This window comes from Pelmatolapia mariae, linkage group LG1 (assembly GCF_036321145.2).
Source record: "Pelmatolapia mariae isolate MD_Pm_ZW linkage group LG1, Pm_UMD_F_2, whole genome shotgun sequence".
Lineage (NCBI taxonomy): Eukaryota > Metazoa > Chordata > Actinopteri > Cichliformes > Cichlidae > Pelmatolapia > Pelmatolapia mariae.
Window position 1 is genome coordinate 11182488 of NC_086227.1, and position 23729 is coordinate 11206216.

At 41.4% G+C, this 23729-nt stretch overlaps 1 protein-coding gene across 13 annotated transcripts in view; it reads right to left on the reverse strand.

Annotated features, from left to right (window-relative positions):
- neo1a (neogenin 1a) overlaps positions 1 to 18380 on the reverse strand; it is a 157223-nt gene extending 138843 nt beyond the window's left edge. For all 13 annotated transcript variants that reach the window (XM_063471932.1, XM_063471914.1, XM_063471904.1 and 10 more), the window contains exon 1: positions 17810 to 18380. In XM_063471932.1, the coding sequence (XP_063328002.1) occupies positions 17810 to 17900 (91 nt within the window). In that variant the 5' untranslated portion in view covers positions 17901 to 18380. The remainder of the gene's footprint in view (positions 1 to 17809) is intronic.
- Positions 18381 to 23729: the final 5349 nt, after the last annotated feature.

The window sequence follows — 23729 nt, forward strand, 5'->3', positions numbered from 1 at the left end:
AGTCTTAGGGGTTCATATGTGCCATCAGCTCATGCTAAAAAACTAAGATTCAGCCAGATTAGCTTGCACAAAGCTCTAGTGTGTAATGAGCGGCGTTTCCAGCAGAAGCAATACACACCCTACCCGCTCTCAAACCACTCTGCACATACATCGGTTAAGCTGGTATACACTTTGCCCTTAAGTTTAATTATTGTCCATTTATTAGAGGGAATGCAGCCAAAATGAAAGCTGCAGTAGTTTTGTCTTTGGGTGTTGTACAGCAGCATCTAATCTCGCTGCGCCATAAACATTTTACCAGTTCAACACAAGGTAGTTAGCAACACTGGTTCTTCTAGTTTAGGGTTTTTTTTAATGGTGGTTCGCAAACTGTGTAAAGTTGAATTACACACTGCTAGGCAGCGATAAAACAGGGGAGAATATTTATTTAAAGACGAGAAATACTCCTGTAGCTAACAATTTATTTATTATTTAACCCATAAATCTTAACCATCCCTACCGTGGCTCTGTTTTTTAAAAAACAACCATTAAAAAAAACAAAAAAAACCACTTGCTGACTCTCTAGTCTAAATTTAAAAAACAAATCCCATCAGAATAAAATGTAGTATGCATAATAAATGTTTTAGAAAAGCTTCTGTAATACCTGGTAAAATGGGGAAACACAATAAATGATTATTTGATGAGGTGTCAGTTTTGGCCTAACAATGAAGAGGACAAATAAATGAGCTGATTGACACACCCTCACACTATTAAACATACCTGACAATGAAGCAGATCCTGATTCACTCCAAGCTGCTGACTGCTGATCACCTACTGATTGTGTATTACGGTTTGGGCTATTGTGTGCTGTTTTTTCTTTCTTTTTTTTCTCTTTTGTGCAACTGCTACAATTCTAGATTCAGACAAAACTGATGATAAACATCAGGCTTGTGTTTCAGAGGCCGTTATCTTGGATCGGATGATAAGTGCGATGCTAAAAGTGACAATCAAACAGCAAATAATATTAATAAAACACACCTTTCACCACTGTGCATGCAGATGAGTGTTAACAATAGCTTGAATGTGCTGTTTCATTCTCAGTGTCTTTACAGAATTTGTGCGACATTCATTTGTCACCGTCTGTGGGCTTCTGTCAGGAGAAACAAAACCAGGCTAATGTCCTCATCTAAACCCCGATAACATGAACCGCTACAAAAAGGGGAAAGCAAACACACTCAACTATTCAACAGTGTTTTTTCTCAAGCAGGTGGGTGTGCCTGTCTGATTATGACTGTTTGGGTGCTGCAGGCTGTGTGGCCAGCACCATGTAAGATGTATGCACACCTGCCATGGCTCCTGGGTAGCGGGCTCGCAGCTGAAACGGTGGGGGGACAGGGGGGAAGGGGAGAGTAGGACAGGATGGAGGTAGGGAAAGAGGGGTAGACGCCTTAAGGGCCAATACTGGGGGGAGGGGAAGAGGAAAGCAAAAAGAACTAGAAAGATGTATCCATTATTAATGGTAGTTTGGTGTATGGAGAAAGAGATCTAATGTGGCTGTCAAGGTTGTAGCGCGTGCATAATCGACAAGGACGGATTCTCTCAGAGTGCCTCTTAAGTCTTCCTCATTGCACAGTCTCCTGTGCGCACCATCTTTCCCCCTCTCGCACTACATCCCCCCACTGTTTCTCACGAAACAAATGTATTGATTAGATTTTCCTCGCACAACAGGTTGCACAGAAAAGCCTCGCAAAACGAAATTAGCCAGTGTTACATTAGGAGATCAGGATTGTTTGATGAAGCGATTAGATGAAACAAAGATGAAGATAATGAATTGGGAGCGTCACTGGTAAGGTTTCCAATAAAAAAAACACTTTTTTTTTTCAAATAAAGATCTGATTCCATTGTGCGTGTACTCACGCAGCCTCCACACTAACACAGTGATCTTTACATCCGACATAAATGAAACTGCATTCCTTTCCAAACAGATATTTGGAAAGCAATGCCAGTTTTCCTGTGGGGGGGAAATAAGAATGGTTACTGTCAAATATTTTCACACTGAGCGCAGTCTTTAAGAAATAAGGTGCTAATGAAAAATCAGTGCCAGAAATGTCCAATGATACATTTTTTCCAAGCAATTTTTCACAGCCTTACTATGATGCTGGCATCTGTCTGAGTGTTTATGTGTGAGACTTCTTTCTCTCCACCCCCCATCAACTCCTCTCATTTCCTACAACCAATCTGCTGTGGGGTTTGATTTTTAATGCGAGATCGCTTATGCCTCACTGCCTGGTGAGAGGGAAGAAGCAGAGCGAGTTGGGAACAATGGAAATCAGAAAATGCAAAATGGTCTTTAATAAAGGACGGAACGTACCTTAGGGTACTGGGAGAACCAAGTGAACCACAACTGCAAAATGCCACATTGAAATAAAATGAGACGCCACGGATATTTTACAACTAATGCCTGGGTTGCAGGTACGTGGAATAACGCCCTTTGGCTTAATACCAGCTGGGCTGGGCCAAATAACTATGCCACCATGACAAATCTAACACAATTACACACATCAAGGTGTTGGGGGGGGTTGACAGAGAATGATGAAGCAACATCAAACACTGTGCTGATAGATAGAAAGCAGGGAAGAGAGGTTGGAGCAGGGGGGAGGTAGGGTGGTAGAAGGAGGAGGAGGCTGAGGCCGTTATTGATTGTACCGCCTGCGTTTGTGTTGTGGAAGGAGGATGACGAGGAAGGGAGGGTGGCGCCAGTCAACTAAAGAAGTAAGGGTAGAGTTCGCCCTACGGGCATCGGTTAAAGACGTGTGCCCCCCAGAGAACACACCGACTAGCCTCCATTGAGCTGCCCATTGGTCACGCTGAATATTTGATTGACACACACACAGTCAGTTACTACTACTACTGACACCCCCATCCAACCCATCCCCCTCAAATAAACACAACAATGTATCCAGGGCTGATTGAAATTCAAACGCAGGCCTTGACGCCACAGGCACAGACAGCGATGGGCGGAAAGGGGGGTGGCAGTTGTGGCTCACTAGGGTCCTATCAAAGACAGATGCTAAATCACTTAACAACCCCTAAATTACTTGCTTGCAAATCTGCTGGGATAGGGGGAACCTAACAGTGTGTGGACATGGTGTGAATGAGTAACCACTACAATGGGGCTCTACTGCAACAAAAGGAAGACAGCCAGACCGGAGCATATAGCTTTACAAGGCACAATACAAAGGAAAAAAAAAAAAAAGCCTGCACTCAGTAGGACTACCCCACTTCCCATCACCTGAATGTTCAAAATCAATTTATCACAAATGAGAGCAGGGGCACCTGCTGACAGACAATACCATGTGGGCATCTCATTTTCACTGAGGGAGGCTTTGCTGCAGGATTTATCACCTCTGATCTCATTTCCCTTTCATATGCTAGTAAATCCCAGGTAAGGCAGACGTTCGGGATGATACAGGGAGCGTGGCCAACCCACTCAGATTGGACTCTTGGAATTAATCGGGGAAAATCCTCAATGCTAACCTGCTTAGCTGTCACTTAATCTAGGGGTAAAGCAAATATCAATTATGCTGAGCACAAAAAGTGGGCCAGAGAGCCGCACATTCTTTACCCAACAATGAAACCAAAATGGCCATTTAGAAACTGGTTTATTTGATTCTTGGTTTACAATTACCTTAGTGCATAGCCAATGTTCACGGAAAGAAAAGGCTAATGGCTAAAAGTGCGCGTGCTGACACACACACAACACAGACACACGCACGCTGAATTTTGTCTTAGGAGCTGCAGGACTGGTAGGAGGCATAACCTCAATCCCTACTACATTACCAATCTCCCCTGAATACAGATCAGCCTAAATACGCTTATGGTCTACACTCAAGGACAAAACAACTTTCCCCAGGAGGGCTTCTCAGGTGACAACTTAAGTAACGCTGTCTGGGTGAGAGTCATGGCTGCCTTCCACAGAGGAAAAACAAGGATGATGCAGCCAGATGAGCTGGGCAAATCATAAGCAAGCTGAAAGTGAGGAATGATTGTCTTCACACAGCACATGAGGTACCAAGTGCTGACACGTCTGCTCTCCCCTATGCACTACTTTTTATTATTTTTTCTCCATTGTTCGTGTATGTGCACATGTAAGCAATACCAGGCAACATTAGGCAGTCATGGGTCCGAGCTGTGAGGTCCCATTTCACACAAACTGGGTCAGTTAGGACGTGACCACAACAGCCCAAAATGATCTAAAATAAATAAATAAATAAAATGAAACTATGCTGAAATGAAATACCGCCTCATTAGCTGCTTGTTCGACCACACCTACTGTATGCTACCTTTGAGTTATTTTTGTCCAACAAAGGGGAAAAAAAGTCTGCTTTCATCACCCAACCTAGTTTGGTCAATTAGGAACACAATGAGCATCCTGCACGCTTCTGTGTGAGTACAGTTCATTTCCTGCCTTTATTGTTACAAGTGCTGGGCTCATTCAAAAGTGGATGAAATCGGGGAGGCCCAGGCACTATTTACTCAGCAGGGAGAGACATGAGTCCCTGGCTTCCTAATGGCTTCCTGCATTTCACACAATTGTTTCCCCTCAGGAAATCTTATCAATACAGATCGCAGATGCACTGACCAGAAAACCCACAACACATGGATACTGCGCTTTAATTAAGTACCTTTGAACTGGTAGGACGACTGTTTGGTTTCCTTTAACTACAACATGTTAAAGAATCTATATTAATTTAACTTTAAAACAGCTCTGTGAAGAGAGTAAGCATTAAATGCATTTTAGGCATGCAAAAGCACAAGTCTTCTGTTATGTTTTCTCAAAAAAAAAAAAAATACATTTTGCAGGATGGCAACAAAAGCGCAACACTCATAGCATATCCTCAGTATAAAAGTATAGAAAATGGGTGTTTTAAAGCATTATAAACACAGATGCTTATTTCTTACATGATGTTAGGAAATATGCATCTAGACCAGCAAACACAAGTCCTGAAATAAATCTCGCACACAGTCAGAAAAGTGCCTGTTAGTAGACTCGGAAGGTGTTATATACCAAGTTGTAAGTATATATAAAGTAAGGCAGTTTTAAAAAGAAAAATCCTGAAGGAAATGATCTTTCTAGCCAAAAATATGCAATCTGTGCTGCTTAGTAAGACAAATTAGCCACGTGATAAATTGTACCATGTAGCTAATCCTTTTTACTTTTCAGCGAGACTAGCTGTTCCCTCCGTTTCTAGCCTCAGTGATAACCTATGGAAAATCCATCCAAGTCTTATTTCTATATTAGGTGCATACAAATGAAATTTACATCGATCTGCTAACTTGAACTCTTGATAGAAACCAATAAATGAATTTTCCAAAATGTCAGTATGTGCTTTTAAAGGCAAATTAAATACCTAGCTAATTTGATGAGACACAAGCGCAAGATGAAAACAGAAGAAGACCCAGCTGCAGATTTGTTCAAGATTTCCCAGTTATTGGGATATACAGTAGCAGAGAGGCCTTTGTAATACCATCATATAACCAGCAGCTGTATTTCAGATGTCACACATGAGAAGGGGTTAAGCTTCTACAGCATGCACATGAACCACAGGTATTTGTGGAACTAGCAGAAACACAGCCCATAAAATCTACACTCAACCTCTGTGCAGCACGCAAGGAATGTTCTCCGAGCGCTTCACTATCAGCACTGAGCCAACAGAGACTATCCTCGCCCCTGCTTTAAAGCCGGTGTGGAAGAAAGGGAAAATGGGAATGGGGCAGTAACAGTGAACCAAACGACTAGATATGAGGTGAGCTACTTTTGTTTTCATTAGAAATTAATTGCCAGTGTTGACAGTGGTTGGGGCCGAGCGTCACTAAGCATTCAATGCACTGCCCCATGGGGAGCACTTGAACCCCTGACCCCCCCACCATGGTTGTTTGGGGCCAGAAGGGGTGCGTGACATGGCCCTGGCCCGGAGACACTGCCCCGCCAGGCTGGGAATGCAGTGGCACTGTAGGGGGAACAGGAGAGGGACAAAGAAGGGAAAGAGGGGCTCCATTGATTCAGGGTTGATTGGGTTAGAGAGCTTCATTATTAAGTCCCCTGTCACTCTGCAACAAAAAGCTCCCCACAGGCTAGCAGCGGCTAATAAAACCACTACCTTTTATAACTCGAGACCACTTCTGACATCTTCTTTTGAAGAGAAATGGAAACGTGCGACTTGGTCCCCAGCTTAAAAAAAAAAAAAAAAAAAATTCACATCTTCCAGCTGAATGAACTGTTGCTTCGTAGCACTGAACATAGACTGGTGAGAGATGCCAAAGCCATCTTGAATTAAGCTCTTTTCACACCTGCTTAATTAGATAATCTTGGGTGAATTTTCGTTTAGACTTGCTACACTTCACTACAATATTATAAGCCATATGGCAGAAACAGACTGCAGGACATATTTTAGGATCTTGCTCCAAGTGCATTTGTGTGTATGTGTGCTCTTTGAGCGAATTTGTTCAGCAGGTGTCCAGAAAGCTTGAGTGACATGCTTATGCACTCAGGACTAATTTAGACCACTCCAGGTAAATGAAGTATGCAAGCAGAAAAAGCATTTCTGCTTTCTCCCAAGCGACTAATAATCAATTCAAGCACTTGGGTTGTTGGTAGCTGGGGAAAGGTTATACAAGAACATGCTGTCCTTCACAGGAGAAATACAAACATCTCTGCCCTTAATTAAGGTTGTTACATACTTTTAATCCTTTTGTTGTGTAAAGACAATGACTAACAAAGGGAGCTTCGTGTTTTGCTGGCTGTGACTTCACTCATCAATGCAGTGCCTGTATTTGTTCATAACAGTCAAATATAATTCTCCGCATTAACGCCACCTCATTATTATTAAAACTGCATCTTTATGCATCCACTCTACACCATACTGACAAATCACATTATTGCCCTAAATGGAAAAAAAAGTATACTTTTTTTATTTCTGTTTTTTTTAACTGCTGCACTCTTTGCAGCCCAAAAACAGTTGAATGTGGCTTGAAAGAGGGGGGGAAAAAACAATTATCATGTGCCCAAAACATGTCAGGCACCTCATCCTAGCATGATTGAAAAAGGGGGGAGTAAATGAACAGACAAGTTTAACCGTAGTCATTAATGTTCATCTCCCTGTGTTCTTGATGGGAAACCTCATTAAGAATCTGTTGGTAGCATCTGGCTTGCTATCCCACCCCATTACTGCCCCACCATGCCAAAACCTCTGCCATCGGCCCTTCCACTCATCCCCCCACTCCAACCACCTCCCTCGTGTCTCGTATGACATCTGTGTCTCGGGGTCCTGTGATGGAATGCTGCTCGCCTGCTATTCCTCCGCAGGTGCTCCCTGCTGGCTGCTCTCCACTATGCAGCCACACTGGTGCTGCGTGCTGTGACCTGCCACAGGCTGAAGAATAAAAAGGAGGGGGTGGGGTGGGTTCAAAGTTCAAGGGACAGTGTTTAAGGAAAAACTGATGCAGCTGCTTTCCATCACTGCTCTTTGGGTACACTTGAAGCTGGGCAGAAATCCTCACCTCCCCGCTCGTCCTTACAAAGCTCATCCTCCTCTTTCTCCACCACATCAGACAGAGGAAGGTCACGTCTGTATTTAGACAGCTCAAGAGACTGTGTCGCCCCAGATGCTGCTCTCAGGTTCTACATGGCTTAATCCAACAGTGAATGAAGCCCTGTTGTGCTGTATGTGAGGATGAGCGGAGTCATTCTAGCATTAGGCCAAATAGAGGCTAAATGCTCTGACCATAGGAGTTAGAGGTGGGTGATATAGCCTCAAAATTATACAGTGATATTTCAAGAAATTTCCCAGGAAATTTTAAATAAATGCTTAACACCATAATTTAACATTAACCAAAGTAATTTAACCTTCTAAATTAACAATGTCACACAATAAAACTGAAATCACAACAACAGCCTCCTCAAGGCACTTTATATGGTAAGATAAAGAACCTACAATAATATGGAGAAAACCCCAACAATTATACGACTCCCTACAAGCAAGCATTTGGTGACAGTGGGGAGGAGAAACTCCCTTTTAACAGGAAGAAACCTGTTGCAGAACCAGGCTCAGGGAGGGGAAGCCATCTCCCATGACCGGTTGGGGGTGAGGGGAGGAAGAAAGGATGAAAGACACGTCAGTAATTTCCATCCACTATTTGGTCTTCCTGTCATATGGAGCACAACTAGCAAGTACTCCAGCAACACATGCTGCTAGCATCTCCTTTTTAGTAGGCTGGCTGTACTGAAAGGTGAGCTTTTGCTTGAAGTCATTAAAGACGTTCGCGGTTTCCAACTTTTACTAAAATCATTATTGATTTTATTATTATTGGAGGCTGACAGGGCTCTTCCTCTCAGACATGCCTGGGCTCGTCTCTTGAGCTCTAGAGAAGGTAAACAAATGGCGTTGCTAAAGCAGTGACACAGCACCACAAGTCTGCCTCCAGTTCCTGCAGTGGAAAAAATGCTTCTGCAGAAATGTGCAGTTACTTCATTTCCTCTCAGTAAAATAACATGCTTCTCTCCATCTTTTATATCACAACCAGTCATTTATTTTAAAAATTCCCTTATAATTACTCAAATTTGTCTTGCTACAAAAATCACAAATAATGAATACCTATTTAAGAGCTCCTGTTCTCTCTTTTTTTTTTTTAAAATAAACAAGGAGCACGTCACATTTTGGGGCAGACATTTTGATCAACACACAAATGTATTCACCTCCCCTGTACTCTAAATCAAATTTCAGGATGTAATTAGCATTTCGATTGGAAAGCTCAAGCTCTGTGTTACTTAGAGCTCTGTGTTTCTAACATACAGTAGAAACGCCATCATGTTTCAAATAAGTGCTGCAGAGAGACACATTTATTCAACTGTGACAGGCCAAAAAAGCAGAAAAGAGACAGCCAATTCCATTACATCATGGCAGCGTATTAAAAAGGCTTAAAGCAGCAATTTCACCATTTCAGCTGTCACTCTTGACCTCTGTTAGCTTCAGATGAGCTCAGAGTTGAGAAGGAACTGGCTCCAATAACATGGTGAGAAGTCACTGCAGTCGGTAGAGCTCCACGCCAAAGGGGAGCTCCCAGTGGCACAAAGGAGCCTCTATCTAATGCTGAACTGTTCAAAGAATCGTTTCAGCTCACTTTGGCAGCAGAAACATTGGTTCATACCACCAGAATTTTTTCAGGGATCACCATAGCAGCAGGTAAAAATCAAAATAAAACCAGGGAGGTTGACTGGAGGGATTTCAAGAAGAAGAGGGACGGACACTGGTTGATACATACACGACGAGTACATAACCCTCTCCTGGACCTACCTCTAAAGCGTAAACTGTTTAAACTTCATGACTGAGACTCAACAATCCAGGAAGCTGATGTGCTTTACATGCCAAGACAGTTCCATGGAAAAGTACAGTGCAGGACAAAAGGGAAAAAAAGGAAAAATGACACCGTCTTCTGTTCTCGCAGAAGCAGTAGCACACTAACACACCAACTCTGCTTCAAAGTTAAGTGGTTTCAATAGATTTCTTAGAGAGAAAGAAGACAAAGCAAACCTTGCTTGCAAAAAAACACACCAGGAAGGAGAAAATACAACTTCAAACAGAATTGTTCTGGCACATATTTACTATATTTGGCACAGCTCATTAACGACAGAAGACAAACTTTCATCGGGAGCTGTGCACCAATACTGAACTGGATTACAAGAGCTACCTAAAAACATAAAAATAATAATCGACTCAATCACAATGTGACAGTAATCTGGTTTTCCAGAATAGCGCAACATTTTCAATCTTCAAAAAAAAAATTTTTTTTCCCAAACTCATTTTTAGAAATCAATGTTCTCTCACAAACCAAACCACACATCTACCAATGTCTTTACAATTCACCGCCACGAGCAAATCTGTAATTTTGTTCTGAACTAAAAAAAGCACTTTCACAATAAAGAAAAAATAAAGAGTGTGGCGATCAATGCATCCGTCCATGATTATGTTTCTCGAATTAAGTGTTAATCTCACTGATCAGTGACACCACAGTGGCAAAGTTTTATGTGAAAGCAGTCCCATTTATTCATTCTCTGTGAAAGTAGATGCAAATATCTGCTAGTTTTTGTCAAGCCGGGAAAGCTCTCTGAAGCTTGTTGATAAAACAGCTGTTCAACCCCAGATGGGTGGCATACGCCTATACAAATACCCACCAAAACATACACACACATCCCACCAAGTCTAAAGCTGCCAAGAACCACGGCCGTGCACAAGACGAAGGCAGAAAGCTCCACTGAGCAGAGCTCACAATCCTCTCTCTGTGACTGACTGCCCCCACACCCTTTCAACAAATGCCTTCATTCAGTCAAAGTTCCTTTGACTGAATGAAGGCTGAGAGCCTCTCTGTGTACATGGGTGACTGATACCTTATAAGGGTATATGAAACATCTCTCCAACATACAAGATCTGCTGAACTGGGCACCAGTGATATGAGCAGAGGAACATTGATTATGTTAAACACAACACTGTAGTTCAGCCCCAATCAAACACAATCCATTAGAGCAATCTCATGTTGGGATTAACGATTCAAATTGCATTAGCCATACTGCACGTTTATGAACAAAAATCATTATATTGGAGGAGCTGCATCGATTCTTGCTTGCCTGTAGTCGCTCTGAAGCACGAGCTACTTAACTATTGCACTACACCATGAACTACACCACCGAGAAGACTTTCAGGTTAATTCATCACACCCTGGATGTCCTCCAAAAAGACAGCAGAGAATAAATTCATGTCTGAGGACTGCAGGATGTTGGGACTCCAGCAGGTAGAGTGCACCCAAATGAAGGTTATTAATCCATCTTTCAAGAAAGAGTATTAGTCTCTCTTAATTTACAACCAGGACTGCTGCCAAGAATGAAACTCGACACCACACAGTTACATTAAAAATATAAATGACACCAAATCAAATTCAAGATTCTTAGAAACAACAACTGACAGTACGAGAGTGGGTTAATCCAACCCCTGCAAAGCGGTGATGCTATCTAACATTTCTAACCCTATGTAGTAATAAGCACAACCCACGTGGATGCTCATCCAGTCTCATCTGCTTGTTTTGCATTCCACTTATACTTCAGATATCTGCTATTTTTCCATCCTATATGCTTCCTTCTGAAAAGACTATTTTGTAAATGTCCTTCACATGTAGTTCTTAAGAGATGCAACCGTGAGACTGCTTCAAGTGAAAGTCTCTGAATACAGAGACATCTTGCCATAGTTCTCACAAACTCTTCTAACAGTGACTAGAAAAGCCTGGACAGGAACACTCAGATCTGCTTTTAAAGATTTAAACCACAACTACTATTCCAGTTCTTTCAGCTTTATTACATTTTTCCAGTATTTACGTAAAAATACACTAAATACAACCTTAAAGGATTTACAAATGTTTTAATGACAGGGAAATTCAAGCACTGTAAAAAAAAAAAAAAAAAAAAGGTTTAAGAGATCTTATTTTAATAGGAAATGCCTGTAATATGCCCCCCGGGGCTGTAAAAACAGTTTTGTGTATAAGAGAGCCTTGCACTCATTAGCCTAGGCTCATCTGACAAGCACAGCTTGCATGTGTCATAATCCTATGCAGCTGCCACTACCGACAGGAGACACCACGGCAGGAGCTCAGGGGAACCAAAATAGCAAAAGTTGGAGGAAAATTTTTTAGGTTAAAAAAGAAAACCTCTCGCTGGCCTGCTGTGCTTGTAAAAAGATTCCCCCGGAAGGACCAGGCAGCTGAAGGTTTTGCCTGAACACCAAACCGGGGGAAACTACTCCTTTGCTTGCCGTTCACTACTTAAATCTAACATCAGTACACACGTCCTTCCATTTGCTGCTGTCATGCTGCAGTTATAAAAGACGTGCACTGCATTGCAAGAGCTTGGCTCCTGTGATTTTACTGCATGCAGTGAACGACTGGACAATGCCACTCTGTCCCGAAGAACACAACCGCCTGGAACTGCAGTCGAGCAGGTCATAAATATTACAAAACATCCAAACGCAAGACTACAGCACGCTAGTGAGACAACTTTCACTTACAGGGCTAAGTGCTGCTCGGATAAACACTTCAATAAATAAAAAGGGTCAAAATGATTCTTATTTGTATGCAGTTTATTTTTTGAATGAACATAAACTCTTTCCACACAACAATAATATTCTAAATATCTGCAGTCAAACAAGAAAAATAAATGATTACAGGATAAAAAAAAAAAGGGGGGGGGGGGTAAGTTCTATCAAAAGGTTAATTTCTGCAGGATCTTCTGACAAGACGCCTTTAAGATCGCTATGATGATTTTGCTTTGATTCTTATTTACTAGATATTTTCAAGGTAGGCTAAACACAATCTGCAACTCTCCAAAAACAGACGTCCTGCTGAGCTGAAAACCGCGTCAAGATCGTGGCCCATCGCAACAACGCAGCTCTTTCCAGCTCTTGGTCTTGAGCCAGTGATACTCGCTTGCACAAACCCCACAGCACACACAGTTGCCTTAAGTGCACTGAAGCACACTGACCAAGATGGGAAACCGGGCTCTTATTGACACATAGCCATAATTTCAGTCTCCTCTTCGTATGCTTCGCTCACACTGCTGCTATTTGAGGCAGCCTGAGGAAAATGAAAAAAAAAAAAAAAAAATACCCTCCACTCTCCCAAAGGTCATTAAGCCGGAGCATCACTCAATCACAGAAGAACGGGGAAGCCTGGAGAGCCTGGCTGCAGCACAGTGAAGTAGAAATTTTGCATTCTGTTCTATTTTTAAAATAGAAGTAAAAGGAAGCGTGGAAATGAGTGAGGCAAATATGTTTCCAGGAAGTCTCCAGTAAAGGATATAAATGCTGTTGATGTAATGTCCCTCAGGTTACCAAGTCTCAAAAGAGTCTTCACACAGGGCAGTATGGACAGCTTTATGGTCTCTAGACACTCGTCAGCCTCTTTAAAGTCCCAGCATTTTTTTTCCCCAGCTTTCTTTGTTTTGACATGAAAGGGTGAGCAGACACAAAGACGGCAGACGGTAGTCGAAGTGGAAAGGTGCACCGTCTGACATCTTTTTAGGCACAGCAGGAGCACCTCCTGAGCCAAGAAGTTCAGCTCTAAGAAGGGCGCACTTGATGTGAGCGCCTTTCTGTGAACTGACCAATCGTAATACACAATAGACTGGCTTTCAAAGAACTGAGAAACATGATGGTTGAAGACAGCACCAGAGACTTTATAAAGAAAAGGAAAATCTTAATTTTAAGCCCTTTATATATGAAACGACTCTAGAGTACAGTGACAGCATTAACATCATCGTTCAGCCAGCTTCTATGAACATGAGTCTCTTTAACATTCAAACAGCATGACGAATAAAGTTAACTTGAATGACAGCTGCTATGCCTCATATTGATAGAAAAACTGGCTTTTAATACCTTCAACATTGCTACACATCACTTCCCCCAAAAAATGTTAATGTTTATTTAGAAAGACATTTCTGCACTCCTCAAGGCAAAAGCTCATTTTTATCTGCCTACTAAACTCAAAAAACAAGAGACTACATACACTACATGTAACGTAATATAGAGGAAAACTCAGAACCCTGATACAGGTCACTGAATGTCTAGGAGTAGGAGAAACTAGTGTTTCTCTGCAACACATCAACACGAGCAGCATTTCATCTTAGCAGGGGGGCAGCTACAGCTATATGCTTGCCTATGATCTGCTCTGGGTTTTAGACCATGATGCAAGCTTGGATTCGCTTCGCTCAAAGCAGCTCTGCTTCAGCAACACAGCAACCAGCAAGTCAGTCTAGTCTATGCCCCAAACGGAGACCAACAATGCCAGAGCAACAGCTCTTATGAACAATTAACAAGGAGGGGGAAATTTTCAAATTCAAGAGTCTTAGTCTGATGGAGAAATCTTTCAAACTAACAACTGATACCGAGTTTTATATGGCGAGAAATTGGATCAAATGTGATAAAGATGCTCTACTTATTCTACATTCTTCCGATTCTCAATCTTGTAAGTTCGGTCTACGCTGTAGGCGGTGTTTAAATAAGAGCAATTTATGAGCTAATTAACAAACTTGGGAATCGTATGTGATGCTATAAAAGACAATAACTATTGGTTAGCCACAGAAGGCTTAAGCATGTGTATGCCTGCCCGTGGAACAACTATAGAGTATAGACAGTATAAAAGATGGTCGCAGGTTCTTGACCTGAAAAGTAAAGTATGTATGTTTGACCTGCATTAATTTCAAAGGCCAGAGGGGGCGACAGCTTCTGTTTGTACAGAAGTTTATTGGAAAACAGCCACTTGCTTTGTGACCTCAGTACACAGGCTCATGAAAAGGGCATCAAGTTCGTCTTGTAAATAACTAATTAATATTTGTGATTTATAAGGTCAATGAGGGCACTTTGGTTTCACGAAACACCAAATTGTCAATGGAGAAAATCATGTTATAAATGTGTTATGATGGTACTTCACTAGCTATGGTGACATTACAGTGACTACACCCATCTTTTATACGGTTTGCTAGAAACGACGACTACTTTTGTTGGTATTTCAGCTTTTACTGATCCTTGTAGTTTCTCTCTAGAGAGAGAAATGAGGACTTCTGTAGTACCCGGGTTGGGTGTTTAAAATTTAGATTGGTTGAATGGGTTGAAGCTGGAGAGGACAATCGGCATTTGATTTAAACACACCCATCGCTTATGAGCGGGAACTGTTAGCTGAGAGGGCTGCGTGAAATTCTGCCTCTCTAACCCTTCCAAAACTTTTCACGTAATGCTTCTCTCTGTAAAGGAGCAAAGAAACGCAAACAAATACCAACACTGGATCATAAATCGGCCTCCGGACAGCTGAAAGGGGGTGATTACACTTAGCCCAACCACCTAAAAGAAGCAACAGCAGCTGTTAAGCCATGCATTCAGAGAATATTGATCCACCCGTTCACGCTGCCAATTACATGTGATAAACTGCTGTCGCCGTTCTTAGCAAAAATTATTTCATTAACAGCTTTTCGGTTTTTTTGCCCCTGCAAACCTTGGACAGTAGGAATAAAAGGAACAAGGCACAACCTGGCTGTTGTTTTCAACTATGCCATAAGAGCAGCAACAAACTGAGCCCTCACATCAGTGGCAATTGCAGATCAGTAGCATAGCCTAATGGGGTGGTTTCATTAGTGAAGCAGATGAATCAAATACTTGGCCAAATGTGCAATTATCCGTATCTCTGCGGATGGAGGTCATTAGGACTTAGTATGAGCTATTGGAGCCCATAAATAAATGATCAGTAAACAGCACACTCTATGCAGCAGAGACAGCAGATGACTCTGCATCATGGCCCCTCTCAAATCATCACAATAGCATGTGGACAAGCGGAAAAGACTCACTCCATTTTTGAGGTGAAGTTTGTGTAAATGGATAAAAGCGGACATTTTTGCACATTTTGTGAACCGATTAAAGACGGAGGGTCATGCTTGAATTATTCTTGAAATTCATGGATGATGATCCATCTTTAAGCCTTCCTTCTCTTCCCCCCTCCCTAAAATGTGATTTAGGACCACCAGGGCGTTCCCAAACAACAAAACAAAGGTGGTAAATTATGTTCTTAACAGCAGAGTCCACAGTGAAGAACTTAAACGCGCAAAAGAAAAGAAAGGTTGTTTAGGAGGCTTGAGCAGCGTTGCATGTAAGGTGGTATGTGAGGATAAAACCCTGGAGAGAGCAATGCGAGCACGGAGGGTTGCCAAATGTTTACACATTTCAGCAAGTTATTTGCATTGTCCTCTGGGAGACAATCAGCACTCAGCTCCCTCCCAGCAGGATTACAGAGATAACCCCGAGATAAGGAAGAGCCTAAATGGATCTCCTCTAACTGGGACTTGTTTACCAAAAAACCCCCCCTTAAAACTTCTTGAGACATTTTCAAAGTTCCATCATAAGAGCTTCAGAGGAGAAAGGGCTAACAATAGCAGCAGTTTGTCTGAACGTTTACAGGTTTTTCCAACGTTACACAGCGAGTCCCGAAACCCAACGAGACAGGCTCAAAACTTTTTCTTTCTTTTTTTTAAAGTTAAGACCACAACTCCGCCATCCTTGATAAAGATAAAAGTTGTGGCCACATTCAGGACCTCAAAGAAATGTGTTTTGGATAAACAGATATTTTCGGAGAAGGGGACCCCACAATTAGTAATTTGAAACTCTCCCTGCGTGTGGGTCCCAGTCCAATTCTCTGGAATCAATCAAAGCTCCCAAAGGAACTCCCTGGACCCCTTAATCTCCTGGTTTTATTACTTTCCAGACAGTCGGCCTGTTTCACCCTACCCCCATTTCTCTTTTGTACTGATCTCCAGCAAAGCCAAGGAGGGGCTTTTTTTCCCCTCTCTATCTCCCCTTCCACTACTGCAGAGCTCTTTTCATGCAGGAAAGGGTCTTTCATCAGGCTCCACACGCAAGAGAGCCCAACAGCTAGCAGAGGCCCGTCTCTTCTCTCTTTCTTTGCACATTCATTCTTTTTAAGTGACAAACCACACAGCATGCTTTCAAAAAAGAAAAAAAAAGGTGCACGGACCTTCTGTTTTGACACACAAAAGTATTTATATTTTTATTTGCATATCCTGAGAATTAACAGAGAAAATTGGGCCATGTTGCACAAGAGTCAGTTACTGCCACATTTTTTTTGGTCCAGACCTCATGCTGCTGTGTTTGATAAGGTCTGCCAGCTTAAATGATAAAGATATGACTTTGTCACGATGGGGTATGCGATAAGGGCTGGAGCTGTGCACTCCAATGACTGCTGGAAAAACATTTTTCCTCATGACTCTCCAATTTATCTCAGGCACCGCTGGCTCCAAGTGCCAATAACAGACTCTGTGTGCTGGGTTTTTCTGAACCCCCCCACCCCTTACACACACACACACACACACACTCTCTCTCTCTCATTATCATTATTCCAAGAACAAGAAATCACGCCCAGTATCGGTGAAATTTTGTGTGTGAGACAATACTACTAGTTGAAAGAACATATATTACCGACATGCACACACTGCAGTGCAGTGGCCGCACTTCAAAACAATTAACAGAAGCAAATGAATCGGGTCTGTTTATCCATCAGCAAAACATGTATTGACGCCCAAGTAATGAGATGTCTGCTGGACTGATGATGCCAGCTTATTACCTGACAGTGAACACTAATGACCCTTTGCATAGTGTAAGTGTGCACCCCCCCGAAAATTCCATGACCACACACACACACACACACACACACACACACACACACACACACACACACACCTTGTCTCACACAGATTGATGGATAGACTCCAACACACCAAGCAGAATCTGTTGCTTGGCTTTTGCAGGTTTATTGCACATAAATCAGAGACACGCTCATGAACACAACTACACCGCATGTCTGGAAATGGTTTGAAAGACAACCGGAGAAACCTATCAGCAGTTCTGCCTCAACAGCCTCCACGCAGACAAAAGGATAGAGTGTGAAAGCGTGTTGCTTTTGCTGCTCGGAAGAGGGGCTGGTCTCGGATTAAACAGTGTGCCTGTAGTGGAAAGTAGCCTGCTTTTAAAGTTATCTAAATATGGAAGTGTGTCTGACCCGAACGCCGCAGAATTAGCTACCTAACCCCCTGTCTGATTTTTTCCCCCCTCCCCGAGACATTCCGTGCGTTTTTCCATTCCAACTCCTCTAACACAACCCAGACAAGTTCCTCCAACCGAGGCACGAAGAAGCAGACACACAGCACAACTATTAACAGTGGGTTGCGGGCATTTACCTTTGTCGACATGCTTTGCAGCGGTGGTCTCTGTGTAGAGAAAGGTGAGACAGAGGAGAGAGAGGAGCGACAGAGCTCCCCGCTCGGCCATCACTTTTCACGAATAAATCTTTGCAGGCTTTAAGAACCCCGGAGAAGCTGTTTTTGTTGTTTTTTGTAAAAGAAAATAAATATATATAAATCCTTAAAATCCCCGTCCACCTCCTGTGAATGCACAAAGAGAAGAAGGAAAAAAAGTTCAACGTCCTAAAATGTGCAGGAACATCCGGAGCCAGGTAGGCTACTTTTAAAACTGGCCGGATGAAACATGTAGCTGGAAGGAGAGAGCCGCAGGTTACACACTGTTTTCTCAACTTGGTCGAGGCAGAGGTTGGGGAAGGAAAAAAAACAGTGAAATCAATCCATTGCCACGAAGGCGCAGTCTCAGAAAGATTTGCGCACGACTCGGCACAGACGCGTCCACTATACCGCTCCCGACATTTGCCGAGCGCGCAAAAGACTAGAAAGAGCTCAGTTGGAGTAAAAGATAAGATCCAAGCCGAAGGAGAAATCTCTGCTGCGGCCAGCTCACTGATCGTGGACGGGACGTAAGAGGAGCAGCGTGTTGTAGGGCTGGATCTCCACGGGCTCCCCGGAAAACAGGGCGTGGAGTCTCACAGAGGTTTGGATCATGGGCCGCTTCTGTGCGCTCAGGCGAAAGCTAAAATATGGAGTGGGAGTGCAAAGCAGCGACAGCACCTCATTTCCGCTACTGGTGTGCCATACCAAGTAAACACAGCGCCAGTATTGACCCGTACTGACACTTTTAATCTATAAAGTTAGAGGGAGAGCAGTGTGCCATGATTTATGACACAAATCATCATCGATTTGCAAATATAATTAATGCTGAACACATTTTAAGTACCATTAAATCACTGTGTTTTTACTTTCCACACTGACTAGCTAACACAACAAAACACACCTTTCCGTTTTTCATGCATTTTAAAACTTTTGGAGACCAGGAGTGTTAATGTTTCTGTCTCTAAAGCACAACTTCTGTTGTTTAAATGTTCTATAGGCAATAAATAAAATAGACCTGACAGTCAGCACAGAGGATCATGATGTTTTTCATGTTGGAAGTATATATTTTTCAAATGTAGGCATTTCACGCAATTCAGTGGGATACATACTGAACTTCGAGAATAGAAGCAAAGTATCAGTCCGCACTAGTACTACCGATATCTGGATCGATCCACCCTCCTCTAATATCTGCCAAAATATTGAGCAAATTCACATCATCAATGAAGAAGAAGTCTTCATCTCCTTAAGATTTTGGTGATATACTTCATATCAATATTCAGTTGTGTTACTCTGTCTCACTAATTAGCACCAAAGCCTCACTCTGTCCACACACAAGCTGTTAAATATCACGACCCACTATCACATAAAGATATAATACATGAGACTCGCAGCTCATTAATTTGTGCCCCTCACAACATCCTATTTTTATCTATGAGGTTTGCACTGGTGGCTAATTAGCAACAGACTCCCGTTAGACAGGCGCCATCTTGGAAAAAACTTGAAAAGCCAATAACTTCATGAAATATAAATAAAAAGGCAAACCGAAAAGCATTTTAAATAGTTTGGCCATACTTACGCCTCATTTTCAAATCCTCAATGTTGTTGTTAGGTTTTTTTTTTAGCAGAGGTGGCTAGGCTAATTTCCATACAATAAGGGTGGCCACCTGAAGCTGCAGATATATGCACTCACTAAAGTTAATCAAACTGGTAATGAGTGTATATTGAGTAGTAGTATGTGACAAGCAAAGAGAATAATTAAACAATCCCCAACTCACTAAACTTTACAGGTTAAAATTACAGGTTAGTAAAATGCTTACCGTGGGTGTCAAACATGAGGCCCAGGGGCCAGGAAAGGTCAGCAAAGACACAAATTCGGCCCATTAAACAGCTTTAGTCATATATGACTAAAGGGGGAGAGAGAGAGTTTTATAGAGTTTTCATAAGGGGGAAGATTAATCTATTCAATCAATTCAATTATTCATACAGCCTCAAATCACAGCAACAGTCCGCTTAAGGCGCTTTATATTGTAAGGTAGACCCTACAATAATACATGCGGAGAAAAACCCAACCTCCTATATGACCTCCCATAAGCAAGCACTTTGGCGACAGTGGGAAGAAGAACACCCTAATTATAATTCACATCAATTGTGAATTTGTTAGCCATACATTTTCCAAGTCATAGGTGATATTTTGATATTTTTACCTTTTTCCTAATCCTGTACTTTCAGGTTGCAGAGAGCAAGTAGCAGTGTTATATCCATGCAAAATTGAAACTGTCTCTGTAACATTTTTTTCCTGTTTGAAATAACGTCTGCTAAAATCCAAGCACTCTCAGAGCCCAACATCTGTAACCTGATACGGACAGATGATGTCACTTTGTGGCCGGGAATCAGAAGATAGGATTAAAGCCCTTATATTAAACTAAATCAAGTTGCTTAAAATAAACTCTGTGACTGTATGCATCGTTAGAGGACAAGGAAGCGGGGAGAGTGAACGTCCTTGCTTAAAAAAAAAGAAGAAAAAAAAGATGGGGAATTAAAAGAGTATTATATCAAGGTGAGAAGTCTGACATTTACACCGCTTTCCGTTTTTGAGGAAGGTTCTTCCCTGCATAAAAAGTGACTGCTTGTTTGCAGTAAATGGAGCAGAATTATGAAATCAAAAACAACAAGTGCTGTATTCTCCTTCAGCTTGTGACTGTGCTTTAGGAAGGAACAAAAAAGGAAGGGTGTCCTCTTTGGAAACCGATGGTATCCCAACACTGCTGTATCATCCAGACAGTCTTTCACTCAGACACATGGAACAGCTCCCCCCACTGGTATGAGTAATCCATGACATATTAATCATGAGAATTTCTCCCTTTGGGCACGAGAGCGAGAACGCGAGAGCTTCTTTTTGTTTGGTGTCGTTGCCCTGAACATCTCCTCATTTTAACTGTCATATATAACATTTTCACTTTCAATTAATGACACCTTCTTTCTGGCATGGTGCGCCCTAGGGCTCACCTTTTGGGCTAATGTCATTTTCTTTATACCACTGTTTTTCATCCCCTTTCATTCTCGTACAAGCTAAATAAATAATTGGATGTATTTAAACCAACTATCCCACTGGAGTTTTATATCTATTTAGCTGCCTTCAAGGACTTCACATCTGGTGTAGCTCAATTCCTTTCACCCACATCACACAAATCTGAACACATGAAATCAAGAACATACAGCCCTCTCTCTACATAGCACAGCAGGGCTGAGGAGACTGAGGAGATTCATTTTTATTTTGCTGATTTTTAAAGCTATAGAAATATATTATGCTATATTATTACATGTTGTATTATTTACACAATCCTCCAGTATGTAAAATAATTAAAGTAATATACCCATCAATGAATTGTTAATTATAGCCTAATGATATAATGCATAGTATTGTGCCATTGAAATGTCTTGGTGTTCCCCCAGATGTGGACGAACTGGTTGAGGAGAAAGAGGTCTGGGTTTCTCTGCTTAGGCTGGTGCCATTGTTACCTTGCCCCAGATAAGTAGAAGAAAGAGGATGGATGGATGGGTGGATGGACAGTGCTGTGCAGAATTCTTTAGTCTTCCTTCATTTTTTAAATATTTGCTAGGAAAATTCAAAATACTTTATTAGTTGAAATGTGTAGAAACATAACTGGAGATATGGTATATAAGTCAAAAACAAAGCTCTTACAATTCCAGCAAGCTTGAAAGTCAATATTTGGTATGACCGCCTTTATTGTCCAACACAGTCTCAAATCTCTTACTCAGCTTTCATGTCATTTCTTTAAATAGTCTTCAGGAATATTTCTCCAGGCTTCTTGAAGGACATTGGAAGCTCTTCTTTTGATGTTTCTGCCTTTTGTTCTGTTTTCTGTCAAGATGATCCCACACTGCTTTAAAGATCTGGGGTCTGGGGAGGCCAATCCATGACTGATAGTGTTACATTGTGTGTTTTTCTACCCATGCATGCTTTTGCTGCATTGGCAGTGTGTTTGGGATCATTGGCTCACTGAAAAATTAAGATGATTAAAATGTTGTCAATGAGACACTTTCTGGATGGTACTACATGCCAGAGCAAAAACTGATGGGATTTTTCTGTGTTCATATTTCCATCATCTCCTTGTTTTTCTTCCTTATTAATAGCTACACTTCTACTGAGAACATATCTGATAAATTGACAGGTCAGCTGAAGGACCAGAAGCATCTCTCAGGTTCTGTGTCAGGTCATTTTTTCTATTTTTTAAGGACATGACTCTTAGATACTGTTTGTCTTAGTTTTTTTTAAGTAGTCATTTCTTCCTTTGCCTTTCCATTTGTCCAACTTCCTTATTTTTTTTGAGGGCTCACTGTATGTCATGGTACTGTAATCTACAGCAAGTTTTTAGCTCTTAGTGAATCACCTTGTTGGTCAAAAAATACTATTTATGCCTGTCAAACTGTGTTATCTTTTTCATTTTTTGTAACTTAATCTAAAGGAATTGGAACAAATTATATGTTTTTGTAAGAAAGTGAGAAAACAAATTAAAAACCTAATTTTGTGAAATTAAAAAAAATATGGTCAGGTACATTGACTGGACTGAAAGTAAATTAGAAAAAGACAGCCAATGTCCAACAAAAGCCTCAAAGTGGTTCAAGGCCTTAACATTACAAGAAAGTCTGACTCCTTGAAAACAACCAGCGTTGGCTCAAGACTTTTGCACAGTAGTGTACTTTTGCACTCTATTCGACAAAAAAGCCATTTTTCCTAACGAGTACTTTTACTGAGTATATTATGTTGCTAAACTTTTCATACTGTTACTTAACTAGGATTATGACTTTTGCTTTTCTAAACAGTTTTTTAATGCAGAAAGGAGATCTTGTGCAGTCCCACCTTTTAGGTAATACCATCTATATCAAGGCACAGGTTTGCACATGAGCCTGAAATATTTGTCCCAAGTGTTTTCCAACCTTTATTTCTGATCCAATATTATGACTTACTGTGGACTCACTGATTTTCACTTGGTCCTCTTAGACACACTCCACAGAAAACTAAACTAAACTAACTAAAATGCTAGCAATGCCCCTGTTTTTGGGGTGTAACAGATAAGAATTAAGTTCATACTGATGTCAAAGAGCTTTAGTTTGTTGGTATACTTAAAAAGATCATCAAACTAGTTCAGAGAGGCAATGAAATCTTATCAGCAACATTGCAATGCAAATTTGCCTTTACATCACTCAGACTTAACATTATAATTAATCAAACAAATGTTGTGGACCCTGTTTAAATTGAGTCGACTGATTGATTTTTGACTGACCAAAAAGTAAATAATTAACAAACCCTCAGTGTCTGGTGGCCTTGTGCTTAAATAGCGCAGCCCCTGAGTTTTACAGCCCTGTTTTGGTTTGATGTGCCTGCCTCTTCATGAGCAGCAGCCCCTCCACAAAACATACATGAGAACTGAAAAGCAAGTACAGTACACTGAGATCAATTTAAGATGAGATTTACATAAGGTCTCATCACAGCTGCATATTAACATAACTTTATGGGTCCTGTTTGTCCCTGCACTGAAACAAAACAAACACATAAAAAAACAGCTGTTTCGTACAGAATAAGAATAAGACGTTGCATTTTTGTATCAGTGGATCCTTTTGTTGTTGTTTAAAGGACGGTACAGATTTCACTTACTGTTCAGCATAAGGTGCATACATATGTGATATTCAGATCATGGCACCTTTAAAACATGTTTTTCCTCTGCAGGAATTTTAGGAAACCCAAAATTTATTTGTACTGCGAGAAACCCCTCCAGAGCTTTTTTACAGTGTGCTGTGTTCTTTATAATGAAGCAGTATATTCAGCAGCAGACATAGC